Source organism: Apium graveolens, chromosome 1, assembly GCF_009905375.1.
Source record: "Apium graveolens cultivar Ventura chromosome 1, ASM990537v1, whole genome shotgun sequence".
Taxonomy (NCBI): domain Eukaryota; kingdom Viridiplantae; phylum Streptophyta; class Magnoliopsida; order Apiales; family Apiaceae; genus Apium; species Apium graveolens.
The window spans coordinates 13,364,966-13,378,614 of record NC_133647.1 but is presented as its reverse complement, the minus strand read 5'-3'; the positions used below and the strand labels follow the sequence as shown (position 1 = coordinate 13,378,614).

The following is a 13,649-nucleotide window of genomic DNA, read 5'->3' as shown; positions in this document are numbered from 1 at the left end:
TTGGCCAATATACTCATAAAGTTAAGACTTAAGAGAAACACCAAATCGTTTAAAAGCACAAAACTAGAAATATTACTTAGGGAAAAGTAGTAAGTGAAATTCTTAAAAAGATGTGAATTCAATGGAGAGATCTCAAACTGTTACTATACATATATGTACTTAACGAGGAATGAGTGTTTACAAACCTAGATAACACTACAAGAAATTTGCAATCAAACAACGGTTGACAGACAACGGTTAAAAAAAGCCGTTGTCCTAAAAAATCATACAACGGTGAATTAATTTTACAGAAAAATAGTTGTGTGAGCTCCGGAAAAAACAACGGATATCCATTTTTTTAAACTATTGTACAAGTTGTATACTCTTATCAAGTCAGATAACGGTTTTTTAAATATAGTGTTGTTGTAGATTTTTAACACAACCATTACAAACCGTTTTTAATATGTTAACATATAGGGATATAAGACAACGGTTTTGACATTATATTGTGTAATTTAAACAACGGTTTTTCAGAAAGGTTGTCCTCTAAACCATCAAACAACGAATGAAAACAGTTGTCTGAGGAATTTCAATGGGTACCATGTATTGAGGTGGCATCATGTAATAGGTGGTAATCGTTCATAAGGATTGCTGAGGTGGCGAAATGAGAGCCCTTCATTGAAATGAGATTTGATATCGGTCGTTAGATCCGAAAATTGCTGATAATCGTATAAAATAGTTTTATGTTAAAACAAAAGTGTTGTCTTAGTTTATCTCAAACAAGCTTTTAGATATTACGTTGTGTAATTTACACAACAGTTTTTAGAAGGGTTGTCTTATAAACCTTCATACAATGGAATAAAACAGTTGTTTGAAATAGTTATTTTATAATTTAAATGGGCACCACCTGATGAGGTGGCACCCCATGATAGTTTATAAACATTTTACTCGGATTGCTGAAGTGTCGGAATGATAGCCCTTGATTGAAATGAGATTAGATATTAGCCGTTAGATTAAAATAATTTTATAATCTTAGTTTATCTTTACACAATGGTGTTTCAAAGAAACCATTGTAAAAGTATTACTTTATAAAATGAGATTCCCAGTTAACAAGTTAAATTTTTACAAGATTAATTTTTAAAATAATTTTTTCCTGATTAGAAAATGATTTTCCTGATTAGAAAAGTATTACCATTGTAAATGATTTTTACAAGAAAAAAGCTGCATGTCAAGATTAGAAAAATCTAGTAAAAGTACCACTACCAACAACGAGACACGTTCCTGATTTACAAGATTAATTTTTAAAATGATTTTTTCGACGATCCAATCATACAGATATTAAGATATATCAATTTTAGTCCTATGAAAAAATTATTAAAAAATTTAAAATTCATCTTGCATGTCAAGATTAGAAAAATCTAGTAAAAATACTCATCCCGACAATGAGACTCGTTCCCCATTTACAAGATTAATTTTTAAAATGTTTTTTTTCGACAATCCTACCGTACGAATGTTAAGATATATTAATTTTAGCCGTATGAAAAAATATAAATTAAAAAATTTGAAATTCATCTTGTATGTCAGTATTAGAAAAATCTAGTAAAAATACCCCTCCTGACAACGAGACTCGTTCCCCGTTTACAAGATTAATTTTTAAAATGTTTTTTTCGACGATCCGACCGTACGGATGTTAAGATATATCAATTTTAGTCATATGAAAAAATTATTAAAAAATTTGAAATTTATCTTGCATGTCAAGATTGGAAATATCTAGTAAAAGTACCACACCCCGACAACGAGACTCGTTCCTTATTTACAAGATTAATTTTTAAAATGATTTTTTCGACGATCCAACCATACGGATGTTAAGATATATCAATTTTAGTCATATGAAAAAATTATTAAACAATATGAAATTCATCTTGCATGACAGGATTAGAGAAATCTAGTAAAAAGTACAACTCCCGACATTCGAGACTCGTTCCTGATTTACAAGATTAATTTTTAAAATGATTTTTTCGAAGATCCAATCGAACGGATGTTAAGATATATCAATTTTAATCATATGAAAAAATAATTAAAAAAAATTGAAATTAATATTGCATGTCAGGATTAGAAAAATCTAGTAAAAGTACAACTCCCAACAACAAGACTCGTTGCTTATATACAAGATTAATTTTAAAATAATTTTTTCGACGATCTAACCGTACGGATGTTAAGATATATCAATTTTATTCATATGAAAAAATTAATAAAATAATTGAAATTCATCATGTATCTCAGGATTAGAAAAATCTAGTAAAAAGTACCACTCCCGACAACGAGACTCGTTCCCCATTTAAAAGATTAATTTTTAAAATGGTTTTTTCGACGGTCTAACCGTACGGATGTTAAGATATATCAATTTTAGTCATATGAAAAAATTAATAAAAAAAATTAAAATTCACCTTGCATGTCACGATTAGAAAAATCTTGTAAAAATACCACTCCCGCCAAAGGGACTCATTCCAGATTTATAAGATTAATTTTGAAATGTTTTTTTGACGATCCGGCAGTACGGATGTTAAGATATATCAATTTCAGTCATATGAAAAAATTATTAAAAAAATTGAAATTATCTTGCATGTCACGATTAGAAAAATCTAGTAAAAAGTACCACTCCCGACAACGATACTCGTTCTTGATTTATAAGATTGATTTTTAAAAAGATTTTTTCGATGATCCAACCGTACAGATGTTAAGATATATCAATTTTAGTCATATGAAGAAATTATTAAATTATTTGAAATTCATCTTGCATGTCAGTATTAGAAAAATCTAGTAAAAATACCCCTTCCGACAACGAGACTCGTGCCCCATTTACAAGATTAAATTTAAAAATGTTTTTTTCGACGATCTAACCGTACATATATTAAGATATATCAATTTTAGTCATATGAAAAAATTAATAAACAATTTGAAATTCATCTTGCATGTCAGGATTAGAAAAATCTAGTAAAAAGTACCGCTCCACACAGCGGGACTCGTTCACCGTTTACAAGATTAATTTTTAAAATGATTTTCTTCGACGATCCGACCGTACAGATGTTATAATATATCAATTTTAGTCATATAAAAAAATTAATAAAAAAATTGAAATTCACCTTGCATGTCAGGATTAGAAAAATCTAGTAAAAAGTACAACTCCCGAAAACGAGACTCGTTCCAGATTTACAAGATTAATTTTTAAAATGTTTTTTTTGACGATCCGGCTGTACGAATGTTAAGATATATCAATTTTAGTCATATGAAAAAAAATATTAAAAAATTTGAAATTCATCTTGCATGTCAGGATTAGAAAAATCTGGTAAAAAGTACCACTCCCGACAACGAGACTCGTTCCTGATTTATAAGATTAATTTTTAAAAAGATTTTTTCGACGATCCAACCGTACTGATGTTAAGATATATCAATTTTAGTCACAAGAAAAAATTATTAAAAAATTTGAAATTCATCTTGCATGTCAGGATTAGAAAAATCTATTAAAATTACAACTCCCAACAACGAGACTCGTTCCATATTTACAAGATTAATTTTTAAAATGATTTTTTCGACGATCCAATCGAACGGATGTTAAGATATATCAATTTTAGTCATATGAAAAAATAATTAAAATATTTGAAATTCATCTTGCATGTCATGATTAGAAAAATCTAGTAAAAAGTATGACTCCCGACAACGAGACTCGTTCCAGATTTTTAAGATTAATTTTTAAAATGATTTTTTCGACTATCCAACCGTACGGATGTTAATATATATCAATTCTAGTCATATGAAAAAATTATTAAGAATTTTGAAATTCATCTTGCATGACAGGATTAAAAAAATCAAGTAAAAAGTACCACTCCCGACAACGAGACTCGTTCCCCATTTACAAGATTAATTTTTAAAATACTTTTTTCGACGATCTGACCGTACGGATTTTAAGATATATCAATTTTAGTCATATGAAAAAATTAATAAAAAAATTAAAATTCACCTTGCATGTCACGATTACCAAAATCTAGTAAAAAGTATCACTCCCGACAAAGGGACTCATTCCAGATTTACAAGATTAATTTTAAAATGTTTTTTCGATGATCCAGCCGTACGAATGTTAAGATATATCAATTTTAGTCACATGAAAAAATTAGTAAAAAAATTGAAATTCATCTTTCATGTCAGGATTAGAAAAATCTAGTTAAAAGTACTACTTCCAACAACGAGACTCGTTCCTGATTTATAAGATTAATTTTTAAAATGATTTTTTCGACGATCCAACCGTACGGATGTTAAACTATATCAATTTTAGTCATATGAAAAAGTTATTAAAAAATTTGAAATTCATCATGCATGTCAAAATTAGAAAAATCTAGTAAAAAGTACCACTTCCAACAACGAGACTCGTTCCTGATTTACAAGATTAATTTTTAAAATGATTTTTTCGACGATCCAAGTGTACATATGTTAAGATATATCAATTTTAGTCATATGAAAAAATTATTAAAAAATTTGAAATTCATCTTGCATGTTAGGATTAGAAAAATCTAGTAAAAGTACCACTCCCAACAACGAGACTCGCACCTGATTTACAATATTAATTTTAAAATGATTTTTTCGAAGATCCAACCATACGGATGTTAAGATATATCAATTTTAGTCATATGAAAAAATTATTAAAAAATTTGAAATTCTTCTTGCATGTTAGGATTAGAAAAATATAGTAGAAGTACCACTCCCGACAACGAGACTCGTTCCTGATTTACAAGATTAATTTTTAACATGATTTTTTCGACGATCCAACCGTACGGATGTTAAGATATATCAATTTTAGTCATATGAAAAAATTATTAAAAAATTTGAAATTTATCTTGCATATCAGGATTGGAAAAATCTAGTGGAAGTACCACTCCCGACAACGAGACTCGTTCCTGATTTACAAGATTAATTTAAAAAATGACTTTTGCGACGATGCAACCGTACGGATGTTAATCAATTTCAGTTATATGAAAAAATTATTAACAAATTTGAAATACATCTTGCAAGTGAGGAATAGATAAATCTTCTAGAAGCACTACTTCCTAGGATGAGATAAGTTATAAAAAATTATTAAAAATTATACCTTGCATGATTATTAAAAAATTGAATAAAAGTGCAAACAAAAAATTAAGATTATTTCTCGATTAAAGAATTAATTTCATGAAGATTTTTTTTCTGATGATCTTGTAGAATGTTAATGTTATTACTTTTAATATTGTAAAAAATAATTTAAAATTTAAATTTTTGGGAAATTGAATAAAAGTCCAAATCCAAAAATTAAGATTATTTCTCGATTAAAAATATAATTTCATGAAACATTTTTCCGATGATCTTGCGGAATATTAATGTTATTACTTTTAATACTGTAAAAAATAATTTAAAATTTTTAATTTTTATGTCAAATTACGTTATACTGTAAATTATTTGAAGTTACTATTATTTAAATAAAGTTATTTGTACATTTGATATTTTTTTACTCAATCAAGACTGATATTTGTTTCCCTCCACCAGCCAATATTTCATTTCCCCATTCTGACATTTTGGTTTCCCCCTTCTTTCTCAATCCCTAAACATCATAACCGCCTCTATTCAATCTCACATGATAAACAGATCGAACTCTCTCTTTCTCTACATCTCTCCCCCTCTATCTCCTTCTCTCTCAATCTTACAACCAGAACCAATACACTTCATACACACCTAGATAGATGTAAGTGTATATATCTCTAGGCACACACATCTAGATGTAAGTGTATATATCTCTAGGCATCACACACATCTAGATGTACGTGTACTTTTCTTTGATTTGGGTCTCTTTTCTATTTTCTATTCTTCCTTTTTTAATTCAATTTTTAGGTATTATTCTTTTATTAGTTTGGGGCTTCAGTTGAGGATTGGGTTTCAATTTATGTTTGGGCATAAAGTTATGCAGGTGAAGAATTTTGGGTGCAGTGGAAGGACGAAATGGAGTCTTCTTCTAAACGAGGACACTACTGACTGCCATAACCCGTAGGTTCATCACTATTATCTTAAACTTCTGTTTCAGTCATCCAGCCTAGACATATAGCCTTTGAACTTTGTTGTTTAAGACTGGTCCGAGTCGTTTAATTGATGTCTAATTATTACAGTGTTTCCTGCTTCTTTCCCTTTAAGTAATGTATTATTTTTAGTTACTCTTTATATGCCTATATTTTCTTTTGTATAAGGATGTCAGACTAGTTGAGGCCTTTTGTTGAGATATGAATGCACTTCATAAGTATTCACATCCTAATTTTATAACTTGTTGACAGTTAGTGTTTATGACTTCTTCCCATTTCTTCCTGAACCTTTGTCTAGTACTATATTACAAGATCAAAGGCAAGGGGTCCGACCTGTCAAACTCTTCTCCCTTGTAGAATGAAACCAGGGTTTTTGACTACATACATTCACAGCCTGAAATTAATGAGAAAATGAGAGCCATACTTGTAGACTGGTTGATTGAAGTTAACAACAAATTCGATCTGATGCCAGAGACTCTTTACCTCACAATCAACATAATCGATCGCTATCTAGCAACGAAGACAGTGGCAAGGAAGGAACTGCAGTTATTGGTAAAGTCAAGCAAGAAGTTGTAGAAGTCAAGCAAGAAGTTGTAGAAGAATGGGATGAAACAATGCCTTTGCGTGGAGATATTATAGAAGGTATTGCAGAGGATGCTAACGATGAACTTCTGTTTGTCAAGGCAAAAGGCAGGTCTGATTTCAGCTTGCAACATGGGAAAATTAGTCGTCGTAGAGAGGACTTGTGGTTAAAAGTGTTAAAAATAGCACCTGTATATACCAGTTTATATATATAAGTGTTTCTTTATCTGAGAGAAAACAAGATAGATGCACTAGTAAGCGTCTGTTTTTATTTCAAAAGAAGAACAGTACAATATAAGAGATTGGTTTAGCTGATAATGGCTAAAAACCAGGGACACAACTGATTCTCCTAACACGACTGAAACACACGATTATTTCTCTGGACTCCTATAAAATCTCTACTACGTGAAGACTAATTCCACAAGCTGATCTCTAGACATGCAGCAGTAACAGGCACGTGCATGTGTAAAAAGAAACTTACATTAAATAAAATAACAAGCTAAATTAAAAACCCAACAATCACCCTCCTAATTTAAGCTTGTTTGCTTAACTCCTTCACTCCCAGTAGTTTCCGCATTCTCTCAAATTTAACAGTAGTGAGGCTCTTCGTTAACACATCTGCTCGCTGAAACTCCGTGCTGACATGCTTGACAATTATCTCACCCCTTTCAATGCATTCACGGATAAAATGATAGCGGATATCTATGTGTTTGCTACGGCCATGAAACACTGGATTTTTGGCCAAATCGATCGCGGATTTGTTGTCTATGTATATAACCACAGGACTAACAAAATCTCCAGTTATTTGTTTCAACAGGTTCCGTAACCAAATAGCTTGGCACGCAGCCGCTGTTGCTGCCATGAACTCCGCCTCGCAGGATGAGAGAGCAATGCACCGTTGTTTTTGAGATACCCAGGTCACTAAACTTTCATTCAGGTAGAATACCATGCCTCCAGTACTTCTTCTGTCAACAACAAAACCACCCATATCGCTGTCAGAATAACCAGTGAGAATATTGTTTCCACCTTCCTTTGTGTATACCAGGCCAAAATCAATTGTACCCTTTATGTAGCGCAGAATTCTCTTTGCTGCATTCATGTGCATCGTGGTGGGCTTTTCCATAAACCTACTCACCATCCCAACCGAAAAAGCAATATCTGGCCTCGTATTTACAAGGTAACGTAACCCACCTACTATACATTTGAACATAGTAGAATTCACAGGCTTACCGTTCTCATCCTTTGACATTGATTCCTTGGGATCCATCGGGTATTTGACTGGATTGCAGCCTGCCAATCCTGCTTTCTCTAGAATTTTTTTTGCGTACGCTGCTTGCTTCAATTCTATGTAATCAGCACCTTGCTCGACTTCAATTCCTAAGTAATAGGATAATCTCCCTAGATCACTCATTTCGAATCTGCTGCTCATCTTTGCCTTGAAGTCTTGAATGATTGACACACTTGTACCCGTCACTAGTAAGTCATCCACATATACACCCACGATCAGAAACTCATCTCCCTCCCTTTTGGTGTAAACAGCATGTTCAACAGGACATCTCATGAATCCCAGTTCCTCAAGGCATTTGTTTAATTTCGCATACCATGCCCGGGGCGCTTGTCGTAGCCCATACAAAGCTTTTAACAGCTTGTATACTAAGTGCTCCTGGCCCGCTTTCTTAAACCCTTCCGGTTGAGAGACGTAGACTTCCTCAAGAATCTCCCCGTTGAGGAATGCCGTTTTTACATCAAGATGGTGCACCTCCCAACCATTTTTAGCAGCCAAAGCAAGAAGCAATCTGACGGTTTCAAGTCGAGTTACAGGTGCGAAGATTTCCTCGAAGTCAACCCCATGTTTCTGTACATATCCTTTAGCCACGATTCTAGCCTTGTGTTTCACAATTCTTCCGTTAGCATCCTTCTTCAATTTGAATATCCACTTCAGACCAATAGCCTTATGTCCAGCAGGTAACTCTGTCAACTCCCAAGTTTTATTTTTCTCAACAGCCTCCATCTCTTTCTTCATAGCTTTCCTCCACTCCGTTTCTTTTGCTGCCTGTTCATAGCACACAGGCTCATCCACTCCCATGAGGTACAGTTCTTCATCAAGCTCTATCTCTTCTGTATTGTCATAAATATCTGTCAATGATCTGTAGTTTCTGGGTTCGCTGCTGGTGGAATCTAGATCAGAGAGTGTCTCAGATGATTGAGAGTTTTCAGTTTCTGTTGTATGTTCATTTGTATTGTCTGAGCTCGCACTTTGAGATGTGAATGTTTCCTCCTCGCTTGTATTCTCGGCTGATTCTGTCACAGATATGTTCTGAACAACAAACATTTCAGGGTGAGTGATCTGCACTTCCTTATGTTTCTCCCACGACCACATTTTAGATTCCTCAAAGACCAAGTCTCGACTTACATGGATTGTGTTTGCCACTGGATCGTACACCCTGTATGCTTTTGTACCTGGCTCTTTGCCGAGATGAATTACAGGCTTACTACGATCATCGAGTTTTTTAGTGTATGCATTTGGAATCTTCATGTGGGCAACACAGCCGAAAACTCGGATATGTCCGATCTGTGGCTTGTAACCTGACCAGGCTTCATATGGAGTAATATCGGACACAGCTCTCGTCGGCAATCTGTTAAGGATATACACAGAATGACGAACTGCCTCACCCCAGAACATAGAGGGTAAGCGTTTCTCCTTTAAAAAGCTTCTAGCCATTTCTACCACAGTTCTATTCCTCCGCTCCACGATTCCATTCTGCTGTGGAGAGAAAGGGGCCGTGAATTGCCTGTTGATTCCAGCTTCCTCACAATAAGACATGAATTGCTTGGACATGAACTCCCCTCCTCTATCAGTTCTCAATGTTTTTATTTTCTTTTCCATACCATCTTCAACTTGTGCTCTGAATCTTTTAAAAACCTCGAAGGCTTCGTCTTTGGTTTTTAACATGAAAACCCACATGGCACGGCTGAAATCATCCACCAATAGAAAAAAGTACTTGTTTCCTGCAGGAGTTGTTGGTGTTATCGGGCCACAGAGGTCACCATATATCAATTCCAAGACTCTTTTTGTACTATAGTTCGACTGTGATGGAAACGGGTTCCTGGTTTGCTTCGACATTAGGCAGCCTGTACATGGTTCTTTAGGCTGATTCACATTTGGCATGCCATATACCATTTTACTTGTGGACATCAGATTCATAGCCCTGAAATTAACATGTCCTAGTCTCGAATGCCAAAGCCACGAAGACTCATCTGACTTAGACAACATGCATTTAGATTTGCTGTTCTCAATAATAATTTTATAGAGCCTATTGTGAGAACGTCTTACTTTCATAAGCAGATTTCCATTCAAGTCTCGAACAAACAGATAGTCACCACGTAAAACAACCTCATTTCCAGATTCAGATAATTGACCGAGGCTAATGATATTACTACGAAGTGTAGGGATATAATATACCTCATTTAAAACACGCTCCTCCCCGTTCTTGCAGTTCAGCACTATGTTTCCCTTCCCTTTGATATGAACTGTTGAACCATCTCCAAATTTGACTTGTCCAGTTATCTTCTCATCCAGTTCTCTGAATTTTGATTTTTGACCCGTCATGTGGTTGCTTGCGCCATTGTCTAAGTACCACAAGTTTGAGTCACCTTTTGCCTTTTCATTTTCAGCAGTGTTCAACTTTGGGGCTATCCTTTCTTCATTCAACATCACACTAGCATTTTCCTCTTCACGCTCTGTTAGCAACAGAGCTGGTTCATCATCTTGAATCTGGGCTATGTTAACCTCCTGTTTTTGATCTCTGTCACGTCGCGGTTTGCGACACTCTGCTGCATAGTGTCCATGTAGTTGACAGTTAAAACATCTGACTCGGCTCTTATCTCGCACCAGTCGATTATTGTCCCTTCCACGATAGTCATTGTTATTTTTAAAACGTTGCCCAGACTCTGATCCTCCCTTGCTCCCTCGCTTGAGCCATTCCTCTCTAGTGAGCAATAACTTGCTCTCCTCGCCTTCTCTTTTCAACCATTCTTCTTCTGTGAGCAGCAACTGCCCTCCACTGACCTCTACTTGGCCACGTATTCTTTCTTCATGTGCCTTAAGCGATCCAACAGCCTCCTCGACCGTCATAGTTTCCAGATTCCCAAACTGTTCAATGGTGGACGCTATTTGTAGAAACTTTGAGGGTACTGCTCTGAGCAATTTTTTCACCACATATTCCTCCTCAATAGTTTCACCTAGGGCTCGTATATTCGTCACCAGGCCATGTAGCTTCATGCAGAAATCATCTAGGGATTCCGTGTCTTTCATGTTCAGCATCTCGAACTCGGTTTTTAGAGTCTGTACCTTCGCTTTCTTTACTCGTTCTGCTCCCAGGCACATGGTTTTTATGGAATCCCAAGCTTCTTTAGCCGTCTGTTTTTCAGCAACGGACAAGAGAATGTCCTCAGGTATGGCTTGATATATCGCAGCGAGTGCGATCTTGTCCATTCTGTCCTCGACCTTCGCCGTGTCGTCTTTTGGCTCCACTGCATCCCAAACACCGTGTGCCTGCATAAACACTTTCATCTTTAAAGACCATGCTGTGTAGTTTCCTCTTGATAGCATGGGATAGCTCAAACTGACTGCACCTTCCTTTACTTTGCTTGTCTCGATCGTAGTCATTCTTGGCATATATTTGGGCATTCACAGGTTGCTAGCTCTGATACCAGAATGTTAAAAATAGCACCTGTATATACCAGTTTATATATATAAGTGTTTCTTTATCTGAGAGAAAACAAGATAGATGCACTAGTAAGCGTCTGTTTTTATTTCAAAAGAAGAACAGTACAATATAAGAGATTGGTTTAGCTGATAATGGCTAAAAACCAGGGACACAACTGATTCTCCTAACACGACTGAAACACACGATTATTTCTCTGGACTCCTATAAAATCTCTACTACGTGAAGACTAATTCCACAAGCTGATCTCTAGACATGCAGCAGTAACAGGCACGTGCATGTGTAAAAAGAAACTTACATTAAATAAAATAACAAGCTAAATTAAAAACCCAACAAAAAGTCAGAAGAGGTGAGAATGTGCTTAAGCTTCATGTTTATGTTGTCCGTGAACGGAGTTCAAAACTTCAGAAGAAGTTCACATTTAGAGCAGCTTCAAGTGACAAATATGTTGCTGTTTTAGCAGATTTGACATTTGATCAATGCTGTGAACTGCAAGGTAATTATTTTCATTTCTTTTTGCTTCTCTATTTTTTTCACATTTTCTTTTATTGCAAACATAATGAACTCATCAAGAATTTATAAAAGCCAAGAGTACACTAACTAGTAAAATGAAGTAAAAAAAAAATGGAGTGTGTATACATATGTTAATTATCTTTCTCTTGATGAGTTCATGTATTATATGTATTAGCTGTAAAATGATTATGCAGAAATGAGTAGGAGGGTGGTCAATGTCAAACCTATTGGATTTAATCAGAAGGGTATGAAATATGATTGGAAAACGGAAGTTGGAACTTATTTACATGATCGGAGATCAACTGTTGTCAGTTTCATAGTTTTCATGTCTCTTGCAACCGAGACTTGTGTCGAAGCTAAGACAGTCAGAGCGATGGCATGGTTTACTGCAGCAGTCTCGTTAGGAGTTCCACTTGTGTTTATTAATATCCAAAGAGAACAAAGCATCACCTTGGTATCTTTGTCATCATTTTTCTCAGTGATTTTTTCGTTTGTATCCCATTGTCCACAACTGATAACCTAGAGCCTCTATTTTCTTTATAAAGGACAAGGCTAGTGCGGTGGAAAAGGAGAAAATCTGGGGCAAGCAAAACTACACTGCTACGATTCAGATTATGAAAGGAATAAGACTATGGTTTTTACCAGGAATAGAAGAGAAATTAGTTGAATTAACACCACCATATGGTAAACTCAGATTCAGAATGGAAATCAAACAGACGGAAGAGGTAACATGACTGCATCCGAAATAAAGAACCATTTCACTTTGCTTGCAAAATCTTATACTATTTTTCTTTAAATAAAAAATTGATATAGACGTTGCTAAATACTACTAAAATATGAAAATTTTGTAAAATGCAGGGATTTATCTTTGTCTATAGGGTGACTAGAGGAACAGCCGCTGATAGAGCTGGCCTGAGGCAGTTATACGAGGAGGCACGAAAATCGAGACACCTGGTTAAGAGTCTGGTGCCCACAAAAGCTAGTTGTGTTGGCCTCATACATTGCTGTGACAATACGGATATTAAAGAGACACTTACATCAGCAATGGAAGATTTAGACAGCATAAAACTCCATATAATGTGTTGGCCTAATAATACAAGTACAAATCCTCTTCGACGAGCTAGTGCTGTAACGCTTAGACCTCCAACTTAATTTCGCTTCAGAACTGAATCAAAAGAGACTAAATATTGCCTTCTCTGCAAGTTGAATGCTTACAACCTCAAAGTATGAAGATATATAATTTTACCAAAATTTCAGGCAATGCTTAGACTAATCAATAAGTGCTAGTTATGGAGAAGAAAATTCTAGGTGGGCTGGAATGGAATTTGACTCTCCCTACTTCTTATGAGCATATGTGTGTAAATTAGTTATTATGTACCTTAATGAGCATGTTTAGAAATAGATTTTAAGTTATAGTTGTAATTCTTGTAGAGAGTCTTTGTATTACAAATTTAATTTCAATAGTGAAATAATAATTGAATTATTATAATATCATTTTATTTTAAAATTAATTTATTTTAAATAATGAGATTAATTTTGTAAATAGTTGTGTGAAGCCCACTTAAAACATAATGAAAACTGTTGTATGTCTCACTACACATATTTTTTTAAAAAAAACTGTTGTCTTTTGATATTCTTTGCAATGGTTTAAATTTTTTACACGGTTGTCTTTTAAACAAAAAATATTCATGAGAATGGTTTTAACTAGTTAAAAAAAGTTTATAAAACTTTGTTTATGAAAAATATCGAATAAGTT

The 13,649-nt window shown here is 34.4% G+C and overlaps 1 protein-coding gene across 1 annotated transcript; it reads left to right on the top strand.

Moving 5' to 3' along the window:
• The first annotated feature begins 12,020 nt into the window (after positions 1–12,020).
• On the top strand, positions 12,021–13,233 carry LOC141719276 (uncharacterized). The gene is made up of 3 exons (XM_074521654.1): positions 12,021–12,347; positions 12,439–12,618; positions 12,752–13,233. The coding sequence occupies exons 1-3, from the start codon at positions 12,090–12,092 to the stop codon at positions 13,043–13,045; spliced, it is 732 nt and encodes a 243-aa protein (XP_074377755.1). The 5' UTR covers positions 12,021–12,089; the 3' UTR covers positions 13,046–13,233.
• Positions 13,234–13,649: the final 416 nt, after the last annotated feature.